Here is a 27,012-nt window from a genome sequence, read left to right as displayed (position 1 = left end):
ATCTGGACAGTTACATAGATCCGACGAAACGTTGTTCATTAGGATTGGGGATCCGATTTGAGATAACAAGATGGGTAGATTCATCCTTGTCACCTGTTCATCTCATTGGTATTAATAGGTATAACTAATCCTCAGACTCAAAGGAATGTTAATTGGTCATCCTGAATTACTGAATGCGAGACTTTGATCCTGTTGTCCCACGATCCTTAACAGAGATGACTTTAGGGTGTGAACGGCAAAGGTTGGGTGTCACAGGAGGTAATGTCAGGGTAGTTATACATTGGATTGAGCATTTATCACTCCCGATTAATGGGAGATACATCCAAGGATCGCTTGTGGAAGACTCGACTCTAAATCCTTGCAAGGTGATAGCTTAAGAGTAAGAAATACAGATTTCACTTAACCTATCTATTTGAGTTGACTCGGCCTGTACAAGTAAAACGAACGTCTCGCTATATGTGTCTTGACATCACCCATAGTCATAAGATTCAGTTCAAGGATGTAGTTGATAAAGGATCGAATTATACTGTAACTAATACGGAAAGGTTAACGACAGAATCAACCTGTTTTCTTAACGGACTCTGGGGGAATGATTACAGACTTGCCAATAACATACTCAGTACATCATTCCGTTATGCAAAGATTAAATATAATTCTTGAAGAAATTAATTTAATAGTTGCATACGGCCAGAAGTAGTAAGAACCTAATGGATCACACATAAGACTTGGAACCAAAAGAGAGATGGATGTTATTAATTGATGGAAGCCCAATTGAGCCCAGTAAGGCCCATTTAATTAGAGGGGGCCGAAATTTATATATAATAAATAAGGAATTATTTTAATACTATTAATCCTAATTTGATTAGGAATATGAATTAAATTAATTAAGAGATAATTAAGTTAGAAGTTTTAATTAGATTAATATACTCCTATTATTATCCAACTAGGTTATTTATTATTATCCTAGATATATTAGATATATAGTGAGATAATAATTGGAGATTCTATTCCGAATTGAATTCCTATTAAGTAACCTATTCCTATCTAACTAGGGTTTAGATACAAGTGATTATATATACCCCCTACTACATGAATTTCGACTAAGCTCCCTAATCCCCCCTTTGTGATTTTCGAAATTTGCAAATTAAAGAGAGAAAGAGAATTCGACTCCCCTAGTTCGTGGACAAGAATTCATACGGCTTCCATCGATCGATTAATTTCATCTATCTCCTTTTTCTTTGATCTTGTGTTGGTTAATTAGAGGTAATCTATTTTGGTTGCATCTCATACGGTTGATTCTAACTTAACCTCACCGTGTTTTACTTCGTGCTTGGGAACTCGGAGAAGAGTTGTGGGCGCTTCATTAACAACGGTAGATTGTTCTTCAAAAGGTATTTCTTCTTATCCCTCTTTATATGAAATAACGATTAACGGATCCTATGGTTAAAAGGAAGTAGGCTAAAATTTTTATATTTCCACTGCTATACCTTAGCCTAATTACCTTCAATATGCCCCCTTTCTTGTTTTGAACTATTTAGGGTTCAGTCTAAAATGAGAGTTTAGTAATGACATGTCTTGGCTTCGGTAATTTTCCTTCGGTCTTTTTAGTGCAAGTGTAAACTTCTCTTTTTGCGTGTGAAGTGAATGGTTTCTTGAAACTTGGAGCGTTTGTCTTGCACGCCTATCCAAATGTCTTGTCTATCCTTTCTCTCTCTTCTACTAAATTGTGGGAAGGTTGGGATGACAACTATTTTATTATTATGAGCATTGAATGTACATGTCGAACCATTTTCCCATCGTTTGCTCTTCTTCTTCATGCCTATAAAGGCTTTAGAGTTTGTCTTTTGTTCTTTCTTCTTGCTTCTCGTTTACCAAAATTCTATGTTTCTATGATTTCGCGTCTTTTTCCTTAGCCAGTTCATCAGTATATATGTTTATTTTTGTCCCTTCTTTTTGCTATTTCCTTTCTATTTTTTGTCATGGGTTGAAAGAAACCTAGTGTTGAGGAGGCTTCCAATCCTGATTCTAAGAAGCCTATAATCCATAAACATAAAACTACGAGCAGCCTTCTACTTTAGATGAAGTTTCTCTAGTAGAGCTAATCTCACAATACTCTGAGTTCGAACATCTAGGAGCTATTGTGTCCACCTCAGGGCAAGTGATAACCAAGGTCCCAGAAGTTCATTTAGGGTTTTATCATTTATTCCTGGAAAATAGGGTTAGGCTTTATTTTTCATCTGGTGTTGTAAATGTGGTGAATGAGTTTAGTGTTTACTCGATGCAGCTATCTCCTGATGGATGGATGGATGGACCTTCTAGATTATGAACTGGTGATATTTGGCTCTCTCTTTCGTCGCATATGGACTCCTTCCATAAGAGTGTGGACTGATGATTCTCTATGGATCCAAAAACTTCCTTCAAACTGAAGATCGTTTGTTAAGAATAAGACTTCCAGTAATAAGGACTTCAAACCCCAATGGTTCTGGGTTTTTCCTCTTAAAGACGTAAGTGGGAAGTCTGTAAATGGGCTTTATATCTTAATAGGTTTCCCTTTCGGACGTCATAGAACGATGACCATGTGAACAAGTCAAAGTGGCCTGTTTGAAGTCTTTTGATGAAGGAAGAAGATTAGACGTGATTTTTTAGTAGATTTGGACTTGTCTTTCATAAAAGAGGCCTTATTGGACCATATCCCCGAAATATCCCATTTCTCCTTCGATCTCTCGAAGGGGATATACATTTTGAATGGTCACCTGGATATGAAGCTTTATTTAAAGGTAATTTTTGTTGTTTGTACCTTGTTTTTTATTTATTCCTTCCTGTGTTTGTAGGCTCTGACATGCCTTCTTTTCACCAAACAACATTAGCTCGCCAAGCTGCCAAAGGGATTGCTGCTGAAGAGAAGAAAAAGGTTGCAGCTCTTAGGAGTGGAGGGAATATGTCCACTTCTTCCTCCCTTCTTGAGAGATTAACCTCCTCTTTTACTGGTGTTGGCTCCACCCCTCAAGTATCAAGTTCTTTAGGAGTGTCTTCTCATGGAGCTGAAAATCCTACTATTGATAATGTTTTTTGCCTAATTGAGCTTTCCTCCTCTTCATCTTCCAACTCTTTTGGCATCAATCATAGAAAAAGTCAATGTTGAACAACCACCATCCCTAGAGACAAAAAAAACATGGGTATAGTACTCTTATAACGGATGGTTGTAATAAAAGGGTTAGGCCCAACCCTATTTGGACTATGCAGAAGAGGTGCTTCAGTAAGCTCGTACAAGTCAAGCCGCCCCCTCTTTACCTCTAGAGGTGCCTAAGGTTCTTACTTCTTTAGCCACCTTTGTGCTTGATGACTCTCGTGCGGCCATTTTTGCGGCGAAAGCTGAAACTGTTGAAAGGGCTTGTCTAGAAAAGGTGAAGGTGTTTGTTGAGAAGGTGGCAGGGGTGAGCTTATGCAAAGTTTTCATGAGCGTGCAAAGAGAGTTGAAGCACCTGTAAAAGTCGGAACTCATTGATTTCTAAAAGCGGTCGAACGATCTTTGGGTTCGAAAAGAACTAGGGAGGGAGTTGAAGAAGCTCATATAGTAAAGAACACAAAATTGGTGCTTCGGAGAAGAGCTCTGCTCCGAAGCCTAAAAAAACTAAACTCGGAAGAAGAACTCCCATGATACTTCTAAACTTCCTCATCCACCCCCCATTACTTAGGGTCTGGGGAGGGTTCCAGCCCTTATTTCCTTGTGGGTGGACTGGATCCCTGATGTTGTGGTAGAATCACCAGAGGAGCAGGCTCTCTATAACAAGTACACGCCTACAGTGTAAGCTTTTACCTAGAATTTGTAGTTTTGTATCCATTTGTACTATATTTTGACCGAGGTGTTTCTACCGCAGCTCTAGAGGGCCAGGTATCCTGAAGGGTCGGGCTAGAATACCCTATGATCGCACAGGATCTTGCCTAACAGGCTAGAGTGTCATTTAAAAGGAGTGTAATTGCTCAGGCCACCGATGAGGCTATGATTGATCTCAACAACAGTTGTCATGCCTTTGTTAGTTTTAGTGGCTTTGTTTATTTCACACGTTTTCTTTTGTGTTCTTATTCTGATTTTGGTTAACCTTTGCTGATAGGCATTGTCTTTGCAATCTGAGGTTTTTGCATTGCTGGAGTCTTCCAACAGAAAGGTTGTTCAGCTGGAGAGGCAACTTTGAATGACCGCTAATCCCAAGGCTAAGGAAGATTTGAGGAAGGCTCGTAATGATTAGTCTAAGCGGGAGGATGAAGTAAGAGCCCTTTGTCGTGAGATATTCAAGAAGGAAGATTTGTTGAAAGTTGCGACTAGCAGTAATAAGACAGCCCAATCAACCATTGGTCGTTTGGAGGCAGAGCTTACGACGGCAAAGGTTGCACAACATATTATTGAGAGGGCTGAGGTGAGGCTTCTAGAGATAGGGGCTACTAGTCCCCCGACAAACTTCCTACTCTAAAGCAAATAATGAGACCAACATGAGGCATACATTCAGAACATCAAGTCTGTTGGTCTCGTGTAACGTAACAAGATTAGTTCCAAGGGGGGGTTAGGAACTAATACAACTTTTTCGCTTAATAATACTGACTTAATTTAATGTTTGATAATTCAACTCAGTTTCAGGTCAGCAAGGCTGAGTGTGGTGTGGGACAGCTTTAATCAGATGCTGACTAGAGCTGTTTCAGTTGTGAGTTGGGAAATAGCACTTAAGTCAGTTTCCAACTCAGCACTCAGATTACTCAGCTTCAGCTTGTATAGATTATTTACTGAGTAATTTTAAGCAAGCAACACATACATATATATATATCAAGAGAAAGAGTTAGAAGTTACTCAGCAGACTTATCCTGGTTCGGCCTCTCTGCCTACGTCCAGTCCCCGGAATCCCTCCGAGCTTTTTCAATCCTCTACTGAGCTCTTTAAAGGTAGAGCATAAACCTTTTACAATAGCAACTGAGTATGCAAGAGTACCATCCTCTATTCGTCTACTCAATCCTATCTACCACTGAATACTATAACCGAGTACTCAGATTTTCTCTACCACTGAGTACTATAACCGAGTACTCAGCTTCACTCTTCTATCCTTTTACAAATGATACAAGAATTGTTCTCACTAAACGAAGAACACTTTAGATGATAAGAATCACTCTAGACTTTTACACAATGATTGGAGTTTGGTGTAAGAGCTTGCTTTTTCTTTTTCAGACAGCTTCTATTTTGGATTTTCTACTCAATGAAGATTTGCTTTCTGTTTGTTTGTTGTGTTGTATGTGTATCTAATCCAAGTGATGATTTGGCCTATTTATAGTAATCTTGTGGCTTCAATAATTTGAAATTCGACATAGACGTTGTGGGAAGAACGATCTTCTTCGTCATCACGTGGTCAGCTTCCAAAGCTACAGGCCAATCTTGTCTTCTGATTTTAGCAGGAGCCAGGTTTGCCAGTTTCGTCTTCTTGTGCCAGGTTTGTCTTCTTTAGCCAGGTTTGTCTTCTAGCCAAAAGTCAGATGGTCCATGCATCTCGAAAAGGTCATTGAAATAGATTTTCGAGGCTTCTGATTTGCTCAGAAATGTGTCAAACCTTGTCTTCCAAGTTGACGGATTATTGACGTTGACTTGATTATTACTCAGTTTGACGCAGCCGCTTCGCCTTCAAGCTTTTCTGAAGAAGACATTTCCTTCGCAAAGCTGAGTTGCATTCCACTCAGCTTCTGCTGTGTGATTTGCTTATGCTGACTTTGTTCTGTCTTTCTTTTATAGACTCTCGGTTCCTGTTCTTGTTAGTTAACTTACTCAACATTGAACAAACACATTAGTACAATTAAATCAAAGCACTTAAATTTAATTGTTTAATCATGGGATTAACTTAAATATTTTATCAAATCAAAATCATGTGGAAAGGTGTTTCAACAAAGTCCACCCATGACAAGAAAGTCAGGCCACGATAATTCTTCTTGGGCGACCTCATGCGCAACATTGAGGCATCCCAATCCAAAAAAGGCAAGGGCAAACTGGGAGAAGGATGGGAAGGCATGTATCAAATAGTAGAATGTGTAGACCTTCACATATACATATTAAAAGAGTTAGACAGTACGTCAGTCCTCCGAACTTGGAACACAAATGCACTCAAGAAATTCTATCAATGATTGCCCTTCTCACAATCATATGCACTCTCCAAATAAAGGCTTTCGATTGTAATTGTTATTTCAACTTCCTATCGTCAAAGGTAGTCATAAACAAATAACAAAAATTACATCATTTTTCTATCTTCACTTCGACTTTTAGTGCATTAGTTAATCCCCAGAGTAAATTAAAAGTCAATCTTATGTATGCTGCAAAGATTTCGATTACAATCTCTGGTTGAAAAGACTTTAACAGAACCTCTTGAACACATAAAATGATTTCGAACTCTCCAAAGTTTGAATCTACATCTATTCAATTGAAACAAAATCATAGCATAGATCGAAACAAAACTCGAAATCAATTTGGCCATAAAATTAACAAGAGAAAACAACCCACTTTTCATCGAAGTACATAATTACTTTTCATGAAAGTACAAAATTACTTCCGCCGAAACACATAACTCTTTTGCAAAACAAAACTAAAGATAAAAAATTGAAAAAAAAAACATAAAGTGCCAACAAAGATTCAATTTTGATCTCGTGCACGCCGAACGAAAAAAGAAAAGGACATTACTCTGGATATGGTAAGCGAAGGGGTGCAAGCAACGCTACGCTGCCAAAAATTCCTTACACAACCTCCTTATCAGTCCCTCATTTGTAAAAAAACAAAAATCCAAAAATCATTAATATCAAATCCCCTTCTTCAACTTATCAGGAATCAACAAGTACAACGCTTCATGAAGACAATGTTTTCTCATCCTAAAGAACGATAAAGTAGACTCGAGAGAGACACATGATATCAGGCGAATATATATTCACCACGTGGCACTTAAGAAACCCGAACCAACATAGGGAAAGAGAACATATGTCGCCTCCTCAGTGAAATAGAGCAGTACAACTGCGTATAGGAACCTTGATTCGAGAAGTCTCACCAGTCCCAGTCAAGGATCCATTTGTTACCATAATCAAGCATGATCCCAAGAATCACGGGCCTAGTGGGCTTGAGAAGTATCGAACCCGGTATTTAAGTGCATGTCCTCCTATAAACGGAAGACATGTGGTCTACCCTGCTCCTCAACTCATAGTTGTCTTCTACAGGTCGACAACAGTATAAATAGAGTAAGTTCAGCTCAAATATATTACTACCTTTCATTCGATTAAGTTTACATTATATCTTTTGTTTACTGATTGTGATTATCCTCCAATCCTTTTATAAATTTAGGTATCGAAGCAGATTAGCCAGAAAACAGTCTCATTTAATCCTGTTTCTGTGGAATCAGGAGTTGACAAATGGACTTTCAAAATTCAACCACATCAACGATTACTGGGCTATTTTTAATTGAATGATTAGGATAAAAGGATGCCACTTGTCAAAATTTAGGGTAAATTACATACGTGGTATACAACATTTGCCTTAAATCACACTTTGGTGTACAACCAAAATTTTGTCACACTAAACCGTACGAACTTCAGGTGACCTTCCACTAAAGTGTACAACCGGTTTTTATGACCGGTCAACGCTGGTCAAAGTTGTCACATCATCATTTTTCATTATAGCATTAAAAAAAGTGGGACCCACTCTTTATAGAATTACTAAAATAACCTTATCCCTTATAAATTTACGAAATTACCCTCATCTTCTTCCTTCAACCCCCTCTCTCTCCTATTTCTCTCTCTCACTCCTCTCTCTACAAATTCCGAGTCACCATTTTTCTTTCAATCCTCTCTCTCTCCCACATATGCCCAGTCAGACCCAAATGGTTAAATTTACTAATCTAATCGCTTTACTAATCTAATGCTTTGAATCCCCAATTCAATATCAGCGAAAACCCCATCAACCCCATCATCAAAATCGTTTCTTTTTCTACTCAAACAATCTCTACACTTGTTTCGAATCATCTGCCGGAAACTCAAATCTTTTCATATCTTCCTATATACCCAGTTAATATAGAAATTAAAGCTCTTACATCAGCTTCATCAATGGCGGATTCATCTCTTGCTCCTGCTCAAGGTCCTTCCAACTATGCCTTGAAATTGATTTTCTCCGACTCTGAAATCACTCTTTTGGATGAGCCTTTTGGCTTGTGAGTGGTCTGGTTGATTGATTTAAGATCATGGCAAATGAATTTAGGAAATTGTTCTTGTCTGACATTGAAACGTTTCTTGGAATGATGAAAGCCTTTCATCGGCGAATAATTTTTGGAGGGAATTCATTGTTTTTGGATGAATTTAGTTTGGTGTTGAAGTAGAGACCTAAACCCACGGTTTTCTGACATTATCTCATGGAAAATCTTGGAAATTGATATTAAATTTGAAGGCAATTTGAAATTGAAGATAAAGAAAAAGACAGCCACGTAAGGGATAAGGAAGAAGATGAGGGTAAAGAGAGGGAGGAGCGAGAGAGAGAAATGGTAGAGAAATGGAGATTGAATGAAGAAGATGAGGGTAATTTAGTAAATTTATAAGGGATAAGGCTATTTTAGCAATTCTATAAAGAGTGTGTCCCACTTTTTCTTAATGCTATAATAAAAAATAATGATGTGGCAACTTTGACCAGCGTTGACCGGTCATAAAAACCGGCTGTACACTTTAGTGGGAGGTCACCGGAAATTTATACGGTTTAATGTGACAAAATTTTGATTGTACATCAAAGTGTAATTTAGGGTAAAAGTTGTACACCACGTATGTAATTTACCCTCAAAATTTGAGTGGAAGATCTTTAATTGAGTTGCAACATCAGGATCTTAGAATAAGATTTGGCTTGCTCAATAAAAAAAAAAGAGGTAAAATACACTTGTGACTCTTGAATTTTACATTTACTTTCATTATGACCCTTAAATTTAAAACCAAACATTATAGCTCTAAACTTTACATTTTGCTTACATAACAACTCCTTTTGATATTGACCACGTCAAAAAGGTTAATGATGATTTCAAAATGAAAAAAAAATTCAAAATTCAAAATGTTTAGAACCATATTTTCCATGAAACCATCATTCTTAATTTTTCCGATCATAATTTTTGAATATTTCTCTATAATAACCAAAAAACACCTAAATGACTTCAAAACCAAAATTTTCTTGCTCATAATATCATTTCTACCAATTCTACCATGGAGGATTACCTGTTATTGGAGTGATCATATTGATCAACGTTAAAATAAGTCACAATGTTGGCAAAGTGTAAAATTCGTGAGTCACGATGAAAGTGCAAAATACCAAATGTCACGAGGCTAGGTCGGAGCCAGGCCAAAGCCCTGTTTGGTGCTGAGATTCTCCAAGTCTCGGCCAGCCAACTCCTACCGAAAGGGTCTATCATCTTTGGACATCAAGCATCCTATCAATTCGTCCGTCGGTATGGTTAAACCTCGTCTCACAAAGAACCCGCACTATGGGGGAGCCCAAAGTGTCCGTAGGTTCCACCCACGGAGACATCCGCCTCCCTTCCCAAAGACCGAATCATAGGTGTAATGTAACCCAATATATATAGAAGCAAAAATATGAAGTTTCCAACAATTAATGAAGTTGGAATAAGTTCACTAAATAAACTTGAGCAATTATATGAAGGTAAGTTCCCATTATAGCACAAGAACAGAACTAGACAAGCAAAAAGCCTGTCCAACATATAGATTTACAAATGTACTAACTATATATAATGTAATATTTGTTACATTTACACAGTAAGTAGAGAGATAACAACCTCTTCTATTTATAGACATGTATTTTTACACTTTATAATACAAGCTTTCTGTCATTTATATCATATAAAATAGGGATAAGGCAAAATACGCGTAATGCTTTTCGGAAGTATCAATTTACGCCCCCACGTACAAAATAGCATCAATATAGGCTTAACGTTTATAAAATAGTACCAATTTAGGCATGACACGTCATTCATATTACTCAGTTATGTTATGCCAACTATACGTGGAGAGAGAAATAAGAACTTAATAAAGTAATATAAATAATGTGTCACATTTCTTTATCGAGACCTAAATTGGTACTATTTTCTATGTAGGTGCTATTTTGCATATGGAGACTAAATTGATACAACCGAAAAACCATAGGACTATTTTGGTAGCTTATCCCTATAAAATATGTAGATCATACAATACGACTACTGTATGATAATCCGTTTTAATAGCCATTGCTTCGATTTGTAGGACCTAGTGTTTTCCGGTGCGAAACTTAGACAATCTTGCAAGATGATCCTACAAATCAAAGCTATGGCTGTTAAAATGGAAAACCGGGTCACCGGATTCTCTCATGAAATTTCTCGACCTGATTTCTCTTGCTACACTTGACTGAAGAGTTGGAGGACCACAAACAATGACGCCTATATCAACATGGCCCCAACGCTTTGATACAGATCCAAAAATTTCTGCATTTTGAAATTGCAAATCAGCAAAGAAAGAGCAGCATAGGGTACTCATTTTCATGACCCAGTCAAGTCAAGCAATCTGTTATCATGTTCTTATGACTTTGTTGCTAATACTTCCATTAAAACGACAATAAATGAACTTTCCAGGATTTCAAATATAATCATATAACAGAAGTACGAGCGACAAAAGGTTGTACCTTTGAAGTCTGATAATTAAAGTAGCAGGGCAAAAAGTTTATATAGTCACTAAAGTAGGAGGGTACATAGTTTTGTACACATGTGGTCACTAAAGTAGTTTTTGACCCGATAAAGTCACTAAAGTAGCAAATTTGTGCCACTAGAGTCACTATAACCAGATCCAACCATCTAGGCCACCGGACACCTGACAATATTTTTGACATGTGTTGCCACGTGGCAACCAATAATGCCATGTGACAATTATAAAAATGATTTTATGAATATTCTAACTCGTAATCTGTATCCCAAATTGATCCATTTATCTTTTGAAAAAAAAAAAAATTTAATTGCCATATGGCGACATGCATGCAGAGTTCTTATATTAAGCATGCGGTCTTCCATGTCACTTGGACGACCCCCGAATCACATTTGGATACATATATTGTGACCCCCTTTAATTATTAAAAGGGTAAATTCCAAAAAAAAACCCTGTGGTTTCACTTATTGACAAAAAAGGATCTGTGCTTTTTCTTTTGTCAAAATGGGGATTGTGTTTAAGACCGTTAACCAAAACGCGGAAAAACAGCTAACCCCGTCAACTGAGCTGACGTGGCAGAGGGTATTTTTGTCCAATTTTTTTTCCTTTCATAGAAAAGGCATCCCTTTCCATCAATAATCGATCACCAATTTAATTTAGGGGTTTTCCCCAATTTAGGATTTAACTTCTAGGGTTTCTCAATCTATGAAGAAATTGGGGAAAAACCCTAAATTGAATTGGTGATCGATTATTGATGGAAAGAGAGACATTTTATATGAAAGAAAAAAAAACTGGACAAAAATACCCTCTGCTATATCAGCTCAGTTGACGGGGTTAGCTGTTTTTTCGCGTTTTGGTTAACGGTCTTAAACACAATCCCCATTTTGACAAAAGAAAAGGCACAGATCCTTTTTTGTCAATAAGTGAAACCACAAGGGTCTTTTTTGGAATTTACCCTTATTAAAATAGTGGACCTTTTATAATATGTGTGGGTTCATGTTACACATGGCAAAATATGTATGGAAGGTGCTCCATTTGACATGGAGAACCGGGTGCTTCTAATAATTTCCCATGCATTAGACATATAATGAGGTGTTGTTGACTTGGCAACCATGACGGTTTTTCTATGGTGGAAATTGTCCGATCGGATCATAGTGACTTTATTGACACAAATTTGCTACTTTAGTGACTTTATTGAGTCAAAAACTACTTTAGTGATCACTGATGCACAAAGTCCCTACTTTAGTGACTATAGAAAAAATTTAACCCGAAAGAGGAGCATAGGGTACTCATTTTCATGACATAAACAATTATTTTCCGAGGCAAAAATCGGCAAGTCAAGCAATCTGTTATCATGTTATGAATTTGTTGCTGCTAATACTTCCATTAAAACAGACAATAAATGAACATGTTGAACTTTCTAGGATTTCAAATATAATCATATAACAGAAGTTGGAGTCGTACCTTTGAAGTCTGGTCTTGAACCATATTGTATCATTGTAGAACTTGCACGCAAATTCTTGTTTGCTACATATTCATTAAGTTGCACCTTGTCAGCCTTAGAGCCGACCTCCATATATTCCTCCTGAGCTGCAGTTTTCTGACCCCATAGATGCCAAAAAAAAACCACGGAACCCCCGAAAACAAGAATACCAGCAACCATGCTAGCCAAGAAAAGAAGTCCTTTGTACCACCATGAATGTATGCCATACGGGTTCACATAATACACGTCTAACAATCCTAGAAAAATAATGAACCCTACTGTGGATGCAGCAATGTAAAGTCCGGACCATATGTTATCACCGGTGCCAACCAATACTGACATACCACATCCCTTGGATGCATTGGAGATACAAGAATTTGTAAGCTGGTGCACTACTCCCTCTTCCTGTAGACAAGTCCAAGTGTAAAATTTGAACATGAACGAGAAGTAAATTGAGGCAATAGGGTTTAAATACACCATTGGTCATTGAACATTCAAAATGGTCCCTCAACTTCAATTTCTCTCAATAAAATCACTCAACTTTGAGTTTTGTCTCAGTTAAGTCACTCTGGCGATTTCATTGATTGAAGTGAATCAAAATGATGACATGGGTGACATGGCGATTTCATTGATTAAAATGAATCAAAATGATGACATGAGTGACATATCATCATGAGTCAACTAAGATCTCTAACCAAAACGATACATGACATCGACATATGCGTCACCAGGCAACCATGTATTGTTATTTTTATGAAGAAAAAAAAATTAGTTTTTTTCATAAAAATAACCAACACGTGGCATCATTCTGATGCCTTTTAACCAATAAAATAGCTGGAGTGACGTAATTGAAACAAAACTCAAAGTTGAGTGATTTTATTGAGATAAATTGAAATTGAGTGACCATTTTGAGACAACCATGAGACAGTGACCTACAATGCATTTAACCCGAGGCAATAGCAAAAGCTTCTAAATATAATCGAACCTACCAATTGGGGATCTGATTCACGAGTAACATAAATATGAATCTCCAAATTAAGTTTGTCTGAGAAATAGGGACAAATTGACTCCATGTCAATGGTTGAAAGAAGAGGAATCTCATTTGAATTTTTCACAGCCCAAGCAACCAATACGTTTTTTGGTAAGCACGGAGCGCCTTCATCAATACGGTGGAGAATATCACTCAAGACTGCAACGAAAGGAGAAATGCCTATGCCACCTGCTACTAAAATGAGGTTCTCATACCTAAGACAACAATATGACCCAGATCAGTTGATAAGTAAAACAAAATAAAATGCAGTAAAAGACCCTAAGTTTTTCCAGTAATCCCACATAACCAGTTGCATACATGCTTAACTATCTTCTAGAACATCGGAATTGCTCAAAATAAAATGAATTTTCAAGGTGTTAAAAAACAATCATAACCAGAAAAGTATTATAAATAGGGTAAAGTCCAAAAAAAAAACGATGTGCTTTAAAAAATTGTCCAAACGGTGACTGAGCTTTTTCGTTTTGCTAAAAACGAGGATCGTTTAGTTTGACACTATAAAAATGACAATTAATGACCTCAAAATAGAAAAATCCAAGAATTAGTACCACATTTACTATGGAACCAAATTTATTTTCCAAAATCATCATTTTTTGGAGCTTTCTCACTCTAAACATCCACTTTCTCTCTAATCACCAAATAACACTTCCTCAAAATTAAAAAGTTGAAGAATTAAAGTTGTTTAGAATATCATCAAATCATTGAATTTTTCAATTTTGAGGTCGTCAACGCTCATTTTAATTTTGAGGTCCTTGCTTTTAGTAAATCGAAAAACCTCAGTCATTTCATGGGTGCAAACGAAAACCTTAGTCTTAGTTTGGACAAAAATAAAATTACAGGTACCAATTTGACAAAAAGTGAAAGCACATGGATTTTTTTTGGAGTTTACCCTATTATTTATCACTAATGCAGAAATACATGATTTAGAGATAAAAATACGTACATCAAGTGGTACGGTACTTCATGCCCATATGGACCCTCAACAGAAGCTGTAATCATGGAATGCAGCTCGGAATGTTGGTCCTCAGGTTCTGTTGCTTCCTTCTCGGATATGTTGATGATATTTCCTCTAAGCCTATCTGTCCACTTTCCGAGAACCTTTATGAGAATTGCCAAATGATTTTTACCATCCAAAGGACTAGATGAGACGCTGAAAGGATGCCATTGCAACCATGATAGTTCCCGAATTTGAAGAAAAATAAAACTAAGGGCATTGTACCTCAAATCTGCATTAGAAAACAAGAGAATTTTAATCGGTATAATGCCAGTCACTAAGGAAATATTCAAATATAAAAAGTAAAGGAATATCATATCATTACTTTCTGGTTTTGAAATGACCAATTCTACTGTTCCACAGGGAAAGCTCTTGGCTGAAACTACCTCAACAGTCCTTCGTGATTGGCAAAATCTCAAAAACCGATCGAGCATGAAAAGAAATATTGCACCAGCAGATATGCTGAAAATAAAATCACCAACATGGAATACCAAGAAGAGGACAAAAACCACATATAGTTGATGGGTGTAAAAGAACAATTCGAAATTCCACTTTCTCACACCAGGAAGTGATGTCACCCACATACAAAGTCCAGCCAAAAGGCTTATAACTCCAGCAAGATTGGCAATGCCAACATCTGCCCACTCCAATATCTGCATGAATGAGTACACAATTTTAAAGAAGACAACAAAGAAAGGTATACGTTTAAGGTCTTGTCGTACTGTAGGCATGTTAAAAATGCAATTTCAGAAAGTCTTTCGAACCACGACATGCAACATACTACCCTAACAATCACATTGCTTGCTTGAGAGAATACTACTGATTGATAAATTTAGTGAATGCACCTTAGATCAGTTCTAATTAGACTGAAGTAATATTTATATCATTAGAAGAAATCAAGAAGCGGTATGGCCGGTGCACGACGCGTCCCCGCAATGAGAACATGTCATGATTGTTTCCGTTATAATGAAAAGAGAGGGTTGCTAGTACCACTTTTAAATAGTTGAGGGGGCAAATAGGTCGTCCCGTAAGTTCAAGGGGAAAAATAACCAAAATTGACAAATTTAGGGAGCTGCGTATGGTTTAAGCCAAAAAAAAAACAAGTGAATCTGCAAAAATAAATGAACAAATGCAAATGGCTGTACCAATTTTTATGAAAGCATAAGAAGAAACAGCAGGAGGAAGAATCAAGCATGAAGACTCACTTCATGAAGGAGTTTACCGCTCATTGCCCATCCAATCACGTAAAAAAGCCCATGAAGGGTAAAGAGTAGCATTGTTAAGTGTCCCAACCATACATGGTATCGCGTGGCATGCTCAAAAGGAATATCAATGAGGCGAAGTAGAACCGATCCTCTTGCAACCGGAAGAAACAAAAACACCATGCAAAATAATCCAATCATGCCAAGTCGGAGCCCCGTCAATTCTATCAGCCAAATGCTGCAATATTTGAGTTACATGAGATTCAGCAAATTGTATCAGTCTTATAAGAAACGGAATTGCAACGTTCACTACTTAGAAATCAATCATGAATTATCCTAGGTAGCATAGTCAACAATGCAAATAGCTAACATAGACAATTGACTAATCTTTAAACATATTTCCTGAAGCCTTAGCTTTGCACTCCAAATTCCAGGTCAAAATAAAAAAGGATGCAAATAACAGAAATAAACATAATATAGCATGAAACTTAACTATATAGCCAGTGTATCCATGTCAAATTGATCAACAGACCAAGAACAAAAGGTTAGTAGCCATTTATCTTTAAATATGGGAAAATGAAATGCTTATAGCTGTCTCTGTAAGACTCATATCCCAATTTTTCTATAAATTTACAATAAAAATTTGCTTGGCATACTGTAATTGGACTAGAATGCAATTTTCGTTTCCATACTTGAGCTATATCACATTTTTCGGTAAAGGAAAAACTCATCATTAGTTTTTATGGTCAAGGTCGTAAAAAATTACTTATATACAAGTAAGGTGGAAAGATGGTGGCTTTGGTTCTGCATCTTATTTTTCTACTCAATGCTTATATAAGTTTTCTTTTATAAGCAAAAAAAGGAAAAACAAAACTTAAACTAAATGTCCGTAGCAGGTATATATCACTAAGAGCAGAAAGCTAAATCAAGGGTTCCTTTTAGTTGTGAAAGAAGAGAGAACCAAGAAGAGAACTTGCAATTTAACTATGAAGTGAAAATGCTAAAATATACATGTTTTTATCATTCAAAAAGCAGAAATATACCACCATTCCTCTCGACCAGTTAACTGCAACTGAGATATAAGGCTGAGATTCTTCAGTGTGTAAGTATAAAGAGCCCATAAAATATACACACCAAAGAGGAGAATCCCAATGAACTCGGCAGCAGAAACAACTCCCAAAGGTCCATCGACGAAAACAGGAAATGTCCATAAGCGGACACTTGGACGCTTTAAATTCTTCTTCCTATGAGCAAAACACGAAACACAGCAAAATACCTTGTGGATTAGAGCCATGAATTGAGATGAGACTAAATGAAAACAATAGAATAATTTTCCAATTAACAGATGACATACTGCTGGAACTTCTCTTCCCCGCAAATGATAAGTTGTGCAATGGATAGAAATGCAATAAGAAGAATTGGTCCACTCAAAAACAGGAAAATGCTTCCTGCAATTTGCAGTTGTCAACTTCAATTTTGACTATTTGAGCATAGCAAGCACAAAGATAATCAACAGACAAATTAAAGAGAAGGATTGAACCTGAAAGACCAAAAAGGGTTCCTTGGGTAGCATGAATCCATTTCTCAAACAATCCATTGCCTAATTCAGTAGGATAGAGAAAGATAAAAGCAACCCAAGCAATGAAAATTGCCCAAATCAAAATCTTGATAATCAATTTCAGTGATGATACAAAGAGAGATGTCTTCTTTACTCCACTATTCAAAAGAAGAGGTTCCTGAGCTGAGAATTGATCCATGGCAAGTGAACCAAATTGTTTTAGTCCTCTTACTCAGTAATTCATCTTCAGATTTATAAAGAGACGGTAATAACAGAACCAAAATTTGTGGAAGAGGTAGGTACAAGTAAAACCAATGCTATAGTAGATAAGAAAAATTGAAGGGAGGGAAAATCAGAGCCACTTAAGAACAACTAATAAGCACTTAGGGTTTCAATCCAAAAAACATAAAAGGCAACCAGACAAATTGAAGAAAAATCAGCTTTGTATATACAGTGTACGATGATAAAATTGAAGTGATAGGAAATGCAATATCTGCCACTAAAGTAGATACCAAAAAGTTAAAGACACGAAGGAAGAACATTCACCACATAATAGCAGTTATGATTAAAAAGACAAAACTCCATTACTTATAAATGTAGAATGTAGAAAACGTAAGAAATAAAAAAGAGACCACACAAAAATCATGTGAACGAACCTGCATTATCGATCTATCTGTGTGAAAACGACATGGAAAAATCGTTTGCGTCTTTTTATTCTTCACCCATACGAAATACAGATACTTAATTTCAGCAGGGGTTTTACTTACATCATCCGCAAGAAAAAGCTAGTAACAGTTTTGCCCAATAGTTCTGGTTGGAGCTATGGATTCAGTTTCCTCGCTTTGAATCTCTTTTCTTTTTCTCGGCCGTAATCCCTAGTCGTGGGAAGTTCATCATTTTCTTCCATTGTCACTTCAATCAACTAGTTTCAACTTTGAAATGTTGAATGGATGGGGGTAAATTTTATGGATTAAAATGCATGGCTGGTCACTCAACAACTTTTCATGTTGTCTCAAAATGTTGAATTTGGCTCAATAAAATTAGGCCCAATGTTACTCTAGTCCCTTTAACTTGTCCAAATTTATTATTTTACCCCTCCAACTCACCAAATGTTATATTTACCCTCTTAACTTCATAAAAATTGTATTTCTCACCCTTTTAACTTGTCCAAATTTATTATTTTACCCCTCTCAACTCATCGAATGTCCTATTTACCTCTTTAACTCTATAAAAGTGATATTTCTCACCGCTTATGATCTTATTGACCCCCTTAACTCTATAAAAGTGGTATTTTTTACCTCTTACAATCCGTTATCGAGCCTAAACCCTTTTTTAATCGTTAAACCTATATTAGTGGTATTTTGGTATCTTATCCCTACATATAATGTCTTTTAACTGGTTTATATTAATGTTTTTGTTATTTGTATCTCAATAATTCTTTCTCTTTTCAACTTTTTTGGCTAGTTAAATTTTGATTATCTAATTATTGTAATAACCATGTGAATGATCAATATAATTATCAAATTAAAACAAAATAAAAAGTTGATATTAAAAAAAAATATTTTCAAATTCATTTGAATAAGTCCTATTAATTTTGCACTATAAAGTAGTAAGAAATACCACTTTTATGGAGTTAAGGGGGTAAATAGGACATCCTATGAGTTGATGGGGTAAATGGACAAATTGAAGGGGTGAGAAATACCACTTTTATAGAGTTAAGGAGGTAAATAGGACATTCGATGAGTTGGAGGTAAAATGATCAATTTGGACAAGTTAAAAGAGCTGGGAGCAATTATCCAACTTCCAATTATCTCAATTAAATGCCTATTTGTTTCCATTTTCCGAAACCGCGTTTTGCTTTTTAATTCTAAATGGTAGATAAAAAGTGTAAAAATAAAATTTCCAAACAACTACTTTTAATTAGAAAAATCAACTAACATCTATTCAGCAAACATATAAACTAAAGGGGACCCTAAGTCAACACTAGAAAATTGATGAGTCAACTTTCAATACTGGCCGAAACGACATATGGTTGTCAACTAGGTAGCAGTCATATGTCGTTTTGATAATGATGAAAGTTGATTAATGCTGACGTAGAAATCACGTCTTTTTTTGTGTCTTTTTGCTCTTGAATTCACCAGCATGACTTAATTGAAACAAAATCTAAAGTTGAAAATTTTCAATGAGACAAATTAAAGCTGGGTGACTATTTGAGACGACTATGAAAGTTCAATAACTTATGGTGCACTTAATCCGTGTTTGATAGTTACATCATTTTTTCGGTATCTTTTTTCTCTTAAAGTCACCGCAATAACTTAATTGAGATAAAATTCAAAGTTAAGTTTGATAGGCATATCACTTTTCCGGTGTCTTTTTGCTCTTACGGTCACTAGAATGATTTAATTGAGACAAAATTAAAAATTGAATGATTTTATTGAGACAAATTAAGTTGATTGATCATTTTAAGACAACTATGAAAATCCAATGACTTATGGTGCATTTAACTTGTGCTTGATAGGTATAATTTTGAATTAGGCTTAATACATCACTAGTAACCCATGTATTTGTAAAAAAAAAATCAATTGCTCCTTTGTATTTTTAAAATATTCAATTTACCCCATAACTTGTTTAAAATAACGTATTAACTTCCTAAAATCTACGTGGCGGTGTAATGGTCGGTTTGACATTGTTGTGACCAACCAAACATGTTCAGCTTGAAAGTGCTGCAGAAAAAGGTTGTTAAGTGTAAAAAGACAATAAAAATTCTATAAGTCAATAAATAAAAAAAAATATACAATATTAAGTTGCATTGAAAATTATGACTATTTTTATCAATGAAAAAATTTAACATCATCCTTTTTTTAGCATAATATCAGCTTTCTTAATAAGTTGATAGTTATTTCCTCAAAAAGCTACACAAATTGTAACTTTTTCCAAAAGCAGCATTCGCAGCTTTAAAATAAACAATTTTGCATTTATCAAATGCTGCTTTTAATTGAGAAAGCTGCTTCTAAAGTTTGGGAAAGCAATACAAAACACGGGTAAATTTCATCAATGGTGTATAACATTTGCCTCATTTCACAATTTGGTGTACAACCTTCAATTTGTACGAACCTTAGGTGACCTCCCACTTTGGTGTACAGCCGGTGAAAATGACCGGCCAACGCCTGGTCAACGCGCCACCTCATCATTTTCATTCAAATTATTAATAAAGTGGGGCCCACAAATTATAAAAAAAATCAATATTTATTATTTTTCTTTTTTACCCTTATTTCTCTCCATCTCTTCATCTTCTTCCCTCTATTTCTTTCTTACTCTTCAAATTTCTTTCTCTCTCTAACCTCTCTCTCTAAATATTTTTCTCTCTCTAACTCTCCCCTCTCCATCTAACATGATCCGAAAGTGATCAATATGCCTATATCTTTTCTTAATTGTACTGCCTATATCTTTTCTTCACTTTACTTCAGACCATTTTCTTACATACATGCATGCTTTCTCTGCCTGCAATTTAAATTTTTTTATCAAAATCAGTATAAAAAACTTCAGCTTAATTCGATATAATAAAGAATTTAGAAATAGAAGATTATATTAGTATACCTCTTTGTCCCAATCACATCGAATAGTAACGACAGCCAAAATGAAGGTTTGTATAGCTGTTCCCCCAAAAATCATTCCAGCCCAAATTCCCTGCATTTGTATTTGTTCTTTTTCAAATATTATATAATATATGTTGTAATCAAATTGTTTAGCTATTGGTACATTTGAGTTCGAACCCATCCACTAAAAAAAAAAAAATACTTACCGTAACACCAAGATCAAAAAACCAACCCATAGTGAAACCGAGTGGAACACCGATCAAATAGTAGCAACCCAAGTTTATATAGGCCACATATTTTTGCCATCCAGATCCAACTGCCACTCCTACATATTTTTCATTTAATTCATAAATTAACTCATTTTTACCAGAGATGTAATTACCGGAGAGAACTGGCTGAACGCTGTTGAGCAAAACAGTGAAGGCTAATAGAAAGGTGAGGCTATTAACGGCTTTAAGAACATCTTGGCTTGATGAGAATATACATGCTAGTTATTGATCACTTTCAGATCATGTTAGATAGAGAGAAGAGAGTTAGAGAGAGAAAAATATTTAGAGAGAGGTTAGAGAGAAAAAGAAATTTGAAGAGTAAGAAAGAAATAGAGGGAAGAAGATGAAGAGATGGAGAAATAAGGGTAAAAAAGGAAAAATAATAAATATTGTTTTTTTTATAATTTGTGGGTCCCACTTTATTAATAATTTGAATGAAAAAGATGAGGTGGCGCGTTGACCAGTCATTTTCACCGGCTGTACACCAAAGTGGGAGGTCACCTATAAGTTCGTACATATTAGTGAGACAAATTAAAGGTTGTACACCAAAGTGTGAAATGAGGCAAATGTTATACACCATTGATGAAATTTACCCTACAAAACACTATAAACAGAGAAAAAGATTAGAACAGAAAAGAAGATTCTAATTTGTGATTCGTGAAGGAAATTATGGGAAGATTACAACATATTTATAGAGATCGAGAAGTTTGAGAGTCAATTTGGTTCCTATTAGGAGTCTATTTTTTTTGCCTCTCTACAACTGCTCTCCACTTCTCTCGGTTTTTGTCTCTGAAATGGAACTACATTCCCTTTTTGTCTCGGTAAAGCGTTTCCTATACGGAATTGTGTATCCAAATTTCTAATAATACTGAAACCGTTCCCCAAAACATATTGTACCCGTTTTTTGCCGTTTCCGTATCAGAACGTGTGGGAAACGTGAAACATCCATAAGTTCACCTTTCGTTGCTTCATAATTCTAGGATGCAAAACTTCAACCAACACTTGAGAGGGGTTGAGGCTTCTTCATTTTGTTTGTTTGAAAAAAAAAATAAAAAATAAAAATAAAAAAAAAAAAAAAAAACAGAAAGACACAAAATTTTACATGGTTCGCCACATTAGTGACTACATCCACGGGACACAAAAATTTACGTGGTTCGCCACATAGTGACTACATCCACAGGAAAGCATCTGGCAGGTTAGAAAAGTCATGCTTGAGATGTTACAACTTCTTTGTGCTTGCTGAATGAATCATTATGCAAAATCACGGGATTCGAGTCAAGTTAGAAAATGGCTCCCGACTTGCTTTTGGAGCTGCCTTAGCCACTTCTGGAACCCCAAATGCATAATCAGTTGTTCACAAGTGAGTCTCATCAGCAGATTCGAATCAAGTTTGTTCACAAGTGAGTCTCATCAGCAGATGCCGATTTGCTTTTGGAGCTGCCTTAGCCATTTCTGGAACCTCAAATGCATAATCAGCTGTTCACGAGTGAGTCTCATCAGCAGATTCGAATCAAGTTAGAAAGTCTCATCAGCGGATTCAAGTCAAATTAGAAAATGGCTCCCAATTTACTTTTGGAGCTGCCTTAGCCACTTCTGGAACCCCCCCAAATGCATAATCAGTTGTTCACCAGTGAGTCTCATCAGCGGATTCGAGACAAGTTAGAAAATGGCTCCCTACTTGCTTTTGGAGCTGCCTTAGCCACCTCTGGAACCCCGAACACATTCCAAAATCTAAGTGTTTCATCACCTGCAGCAGTGGCCACAGTACAACCATCCGGACTCTGGGTCATGTAAAGTACTCTTGATGTATGACCAGTGAGTTCACCCATTTTAACCATGGATGGATATTTCCACAGAGTAAGCTGATTCTGAGTGAGCCCATGAGAACTAAGCAGTTGTCTCTCATTCTTATTCCACAACAAAGAGCAAACCTGAGACCCCGTGTCCACTGAGTTCAAGCACGCACCCGTGTGTGTATTCCAGAACTTAATGCACCTATCTGCACCGCCTCCTCCGGTAGCCAGTAAATTTCCTTGGAAAGGACACCAAGCAAGAGCTTTAACTGCAGAGGTATGGTCTTCAAGTCTGTGAAGCCACTGTGTAGATGACGCCACAGATCTATCCCATATATGAACAAGGTTATCGTTGCCTCCACTTGCTAATTGTTGCCCTGAACCTGACCATTTAAGCCCACACACTTCTTGATGATGCCCTCTATAAGTCTCAACAATATGTGATCTAATTCTCACATCATTGTTAATTACTTGACCATCCATTCCTCCTGTTGTAAGGATATGGTTATTCCATGCCAATGCCCCTACTCTTGATCTGTGCCCACCTTTCAGTTTTCTTAGCTGCAAAACAAAAACCAAAACCAAACGCGTTAATCTCCAAAAGGGGTGACAATTTGTAACACGAAATTCATTTTTCTGGCATTTATATCATTATAAAACCATATGGAACATGTTTCATTCAAATTACCTATGAAAGGTGCCCTAGCAATAAATGCAAGAATATTTACTTCCATAATATCATCATTTCATTTTTCTTTACTTCGCAAAAACTAGGATGCCTCTAAATGGGATGAATTCCATCTCGATGATATTGAATTAGATCAATATCATGAATAACGATATTTGAGCTATCAAATCGATTCATTGTCGATATTTTCAACAGTATAACATAGAAAGATGGTTTATTCATACCGAATTTAGAAACGGATTCTTGATTCAATTGAAAATTTCTTGACTTTATAACACTATTTTGATACAAACATGAAATTGACACCTCTACATGAAAGGAACATACATAGTATATAGAAACTGAAACAAAAATCGAACTTTACAAACTGAAAATTTAGAAGCAGAATCCCATAATTATCCCATAATTGCACTTCAGAGTTGTTCAAACCCCATTAATCTCCCAAAGGGGTGACAATTTGTAACAGGAAATTCATTTTTCTGGCATTTATATCATGTATGTATGGAACATAAAGCTATTTTGACACAAACATGAAATTGACACCTCTACATGAAAGGACAAAGATAGTAGAAACAGAAAAAAAATCGAACTTTACTTAGAAGCAGATTTCCATAGTTGGACTTCAGAGCTGTTCAAACCCCCATTAATCTCCCAAAGGGGTGACAATTTGTAACACAAAATTGCATTTATATCATGTATAAACCCATAAGTGTGTGTGTATATCTATATATATATATATATGAGATAACACTATTTCAACACAAACATGAAATTGACACCTCTGAAAGGAACATATAGAAACAGAAACACAAGTGGAACTTTACCAGTCTGTTAGAAGCAGAATCCCATAATTGTACTTCAGAGTTGTTCAAACCAACAGCTAAGTGGCGACCATCGGGAGCCCAATTCACACTAGTAACAGGACCAATTTCATCATCCATAGTCACAAGTCCTGATGTAGAACCATTAGAAGCATCCCATAAATATATTGTGCTTCCTAGAGCTATGGCTAGAACATTGCTGCTGCCCCAATCCAACAAATTCAGATAGAAATCATCGACAAGATCAGGGGCATCCAATGTCCTCTCGGAACTCTAAATCAGAAAACTACTGTATCAGCATTAACCCAATTAATATAATGTAAGCAAAAGGAAGAGTAAAAAAAGAGAGAAAGCAACCTGAGGAATGTGTCTACGAGGCTTGATAGGTTTGGGTTGGAGATTAGCTGAGGAAAGGTGTTGCTGAGGAATCAATTCAACAGGAGCAGGAGGTTTGTTCTTAAAAGCTAGAATTCTAGTCCTGTTTATATTTAAAGTTTGTGCGAGTTGCTTCCTGTAAGCCTGAGTTGATGGAGAGCAAGGTAATCCATTTTCCTCCTTACCTTTCTTACCTTCCGTTAACATGTAATGTGCAAAATCCATATCCATAGCTGATCGATTCGGTATAAATCTATCCAACTGTTACATCCATATATAAAACACTGTGATTAGAATGATTCAAACCGTATGATTAGATTCGATTCAGCTCTATTCTGAGCCGAATTTATAGGGCAAATCTAAATTATAACAAAATCTTATGATGATTCACAATTAGAATCATACAATCAAGCTCTATTTTGAGCCATATCCATATCCATTCGCATATAAATCTATCCAACTGTTACATCCATATATAAAATAATACTTAATTAACAAATCCATATCCATCGCTGATGGATTTGGTATAAATCTATCCATATATAAAATACTAATTAGTTAACAATCTCAATTAACGAATTGATTAAGAATCCCAAAATAACAAGATGCTTACATTTTCACTATTAGAATTCCTTCTCTGAATACGTTGCTCGTGAAGTGGGAATCTCGAATTTGCTTTCAAGATCGAGGAGGAAGAAGAAGAAGAAGAGCTCATGAATCCTGCATCCATTATGTTAATACCAACAAAATATAGAGATAACAAATAATAATATGCAATCAATTGATAAATCTACGAAATAAAACACAGATTAAGAAAACGAAATTAAAAAGAAGATTAAGAAATTGAGAGAGAGGGCTTTGCAATTCAGAATGCTCAAACGAAGATTAAGCAGAAGATTAAGAAATTGAGGGAGAGGGCTTTGCTATTCAAAATCCAGAGCGAGAGAGATAGAAGCGATTGAGTGTCACAAAATGAATTTCTACTGATTTGATAATTGCTCCTAGGGTTTTATGCGTTCGGGTTTTTCTGATCTGTTCGCCGCGAGGGTTTTGGAAAGAAGCAACGGCTAACTACGTTAAAGAAAGAGCCGTTGAAAATTTGATTGACCAGAATGCCCTCACTTTTGTCTATGGGCCTTGGATGAGTGATAATAGAAGTGATGAGCCCAACTCGAGTTTTTGACGTTCAAATATTCAATAGGCTTTTTACATGAAAATATGAAGAGAAAATTCATCTTTTAACTATTGTTTGTTTATAATTATGTCGGTGCTTCATGCGGAATTATTTGCGATTCTATATTCATTGCGTGTGGTTTGGGATTGTGGATTCAATTCAATTGTGGTAACAACTGATTCAGCCTCAGTTATCCAAATTATGATATTCATGTATTTGACTCAAATATAAAACGGAAATTTACACGTTTTAAAATTTAGGAAAATTTATGCAGAAATTTAGATTTGAAAAATTATTTATAACTGTTGGCCCAGATAAATTTTATTTTCATATGTATAGAAAGCTTGTGTTTAATTTTAGGGTATAGTTTCCATTTTGTATACAAATTTTCAATTCTAGTCAATTTATAGAAGGGGGGTATTTGTTGGCCCAATAAATAAATTTTATTTATTTATGTAAATATATATGTAAAAGTATGTAAATAGAGTATATAGTTAATTTTAATGAAAGTTTATTGAAATAAAATTATATAAGAAAACAAAAGGAAACAAAAATAATAAAAACAAATAATAAAAAAAAATAAAGTTTTGGTAGGTCTCGGTGAGACCTATAGAGGTCTCGGCGAGACCTACCCCTGGAATTAATTTCCAAGGCTTCGTTTGTTTCATCCGGTTTCTCCGACGCGCACCGAACCGCAACCAAAGCTGACCCACGAAACTTAACTTTTCCTTACACCTATGACCATCCTTAAATCTCTCCCTAACCTTGACTTAGCTAAATGATGTGGCATGTTAGTTGGTGGAAGTTGGAAGAGGTTGAGGGAAGTTTAAGTGGTTGATTAGGTGTCATTTTGTAGTGAAATCCTGAGAGAAATATAAGAGAGGTGGGGTGAAAAAATGACATTAATTGCCCTTCCAAAAAACTATAAATAGACCCTCTCACTCTCATAAAAAATCACACACTCAACACAACAAAAACTCATTCCTAAAGTCTCTTCCAATGCTCTCTATTCTTAGTTCTTAGTTCTTGAGTTCTTCCCTTTGTTCTTCATTTAGTTCTAGCTTTAATTCCTTTTTTAACTTTCCTTAGCTTTAATTCAAGTTTTAGTAGTCTTTTTTCAAGTTTTTCCAATCCAATTTAGCCTTCCTAAGCCCTTAGCTTGTTCAATCCCTAGTTAGAATTCTATTTCTGAATTAATTTTCTAGATTCGTCCAATTACTTTCGAAGCCCGATTACGTCCATTTAAATTCATTTTTTGCTTTCAATCCCTTCCACAAAGTTGTTTCTGA

The 27,012-nt window shown here is 36.0% G+C and overlaps 2 protein-coding genes across 2 annotated transcripts; both read right to left on the bottom strand.

Moving 5' to 3' along the window:
• Positions 1 to 9,684: 9,684 nt before the first annotated feature.
• Positions 9,685 to 17,564, bottom strand: LOC136204096 (ferric reduction oxidase 7, chloroplastic-like). Its single transcript, XM_065995293.1, has 9 exons — positions 16,990 to 17,564; positions 16,804 to 16,897; positions 16,493 to 16,693; positions 15,453 to 15,687; positions 14,573 to 14,900; positions 14,197 to 14,479; positions 13,195 to 13,450; positions 12,187 to 12,610; positions 9,685 to 10,508 (listed from the first exon to the last, which is right to left on the bottom strand). The coding sequence occupies exons 1-9, from the start codon at positions 17,204 to 17,206 to the stop codon at positions 10,339 to 10,341; spliced, it is 2,208 nt and encodes a 735-aa protein (XP_065851365.1). The 5' UTR covers positions 17,207 to 17,564; the 3' UTR covers positions 9,685 to 10,338.
• A 3,861-nt stretch (positions 17,565 to 21,425) lies between these two features.
• LOC136202733 (cell division cycle 20.2, cofactor of APC complex-like) lies at positions 21,426 to 25,587 on the bottom strand. The gene is made up of 4 exons (XM_065993550.1): positions 25,163 to 25,587; positions 24,532 to 24,810; positions 24,178 to 24,447; positions 21,426 to 23,226 (listed from the first exon to the last, which is right to left on the bottom strand). The coding sequence occupies exons 1-4, from the start codon at positions 25,277 to 25,279 to the stop codon at positions 22,513 to 22,515; spliced, it is 1,380 nt and encodes a 459-aa protein (XP_065849622.1). The 5' UTR covers positions 25,280 to 25,587; the 3' UTR covers positions 21,426 to 22,512.
• Positions 25,588 to 27,012: the final 1,425 nt, after the last annotated feature.

Source organism: Euphorbia lathyris, chromosome 8, assembly GCF_963576675.1.
Source record: "Euphorbia lathyris chromosome 8, ddEupLath1.1, whole genome shotgun sequence".
In the NCBI taxonomy this organism is placed as follows: Eukaryota; Viridiplantae; Streptophyta; class Magnoliopsida; order Malpighiales; family Euphorbiaceae; genus Euphorbia; species Euphorbia lathyris.
The sequence above is the reverse complement of the archived record's forward strand: the minus strand, read 5'-3'. Positions and strand labels throughout refer to the sequence as shown.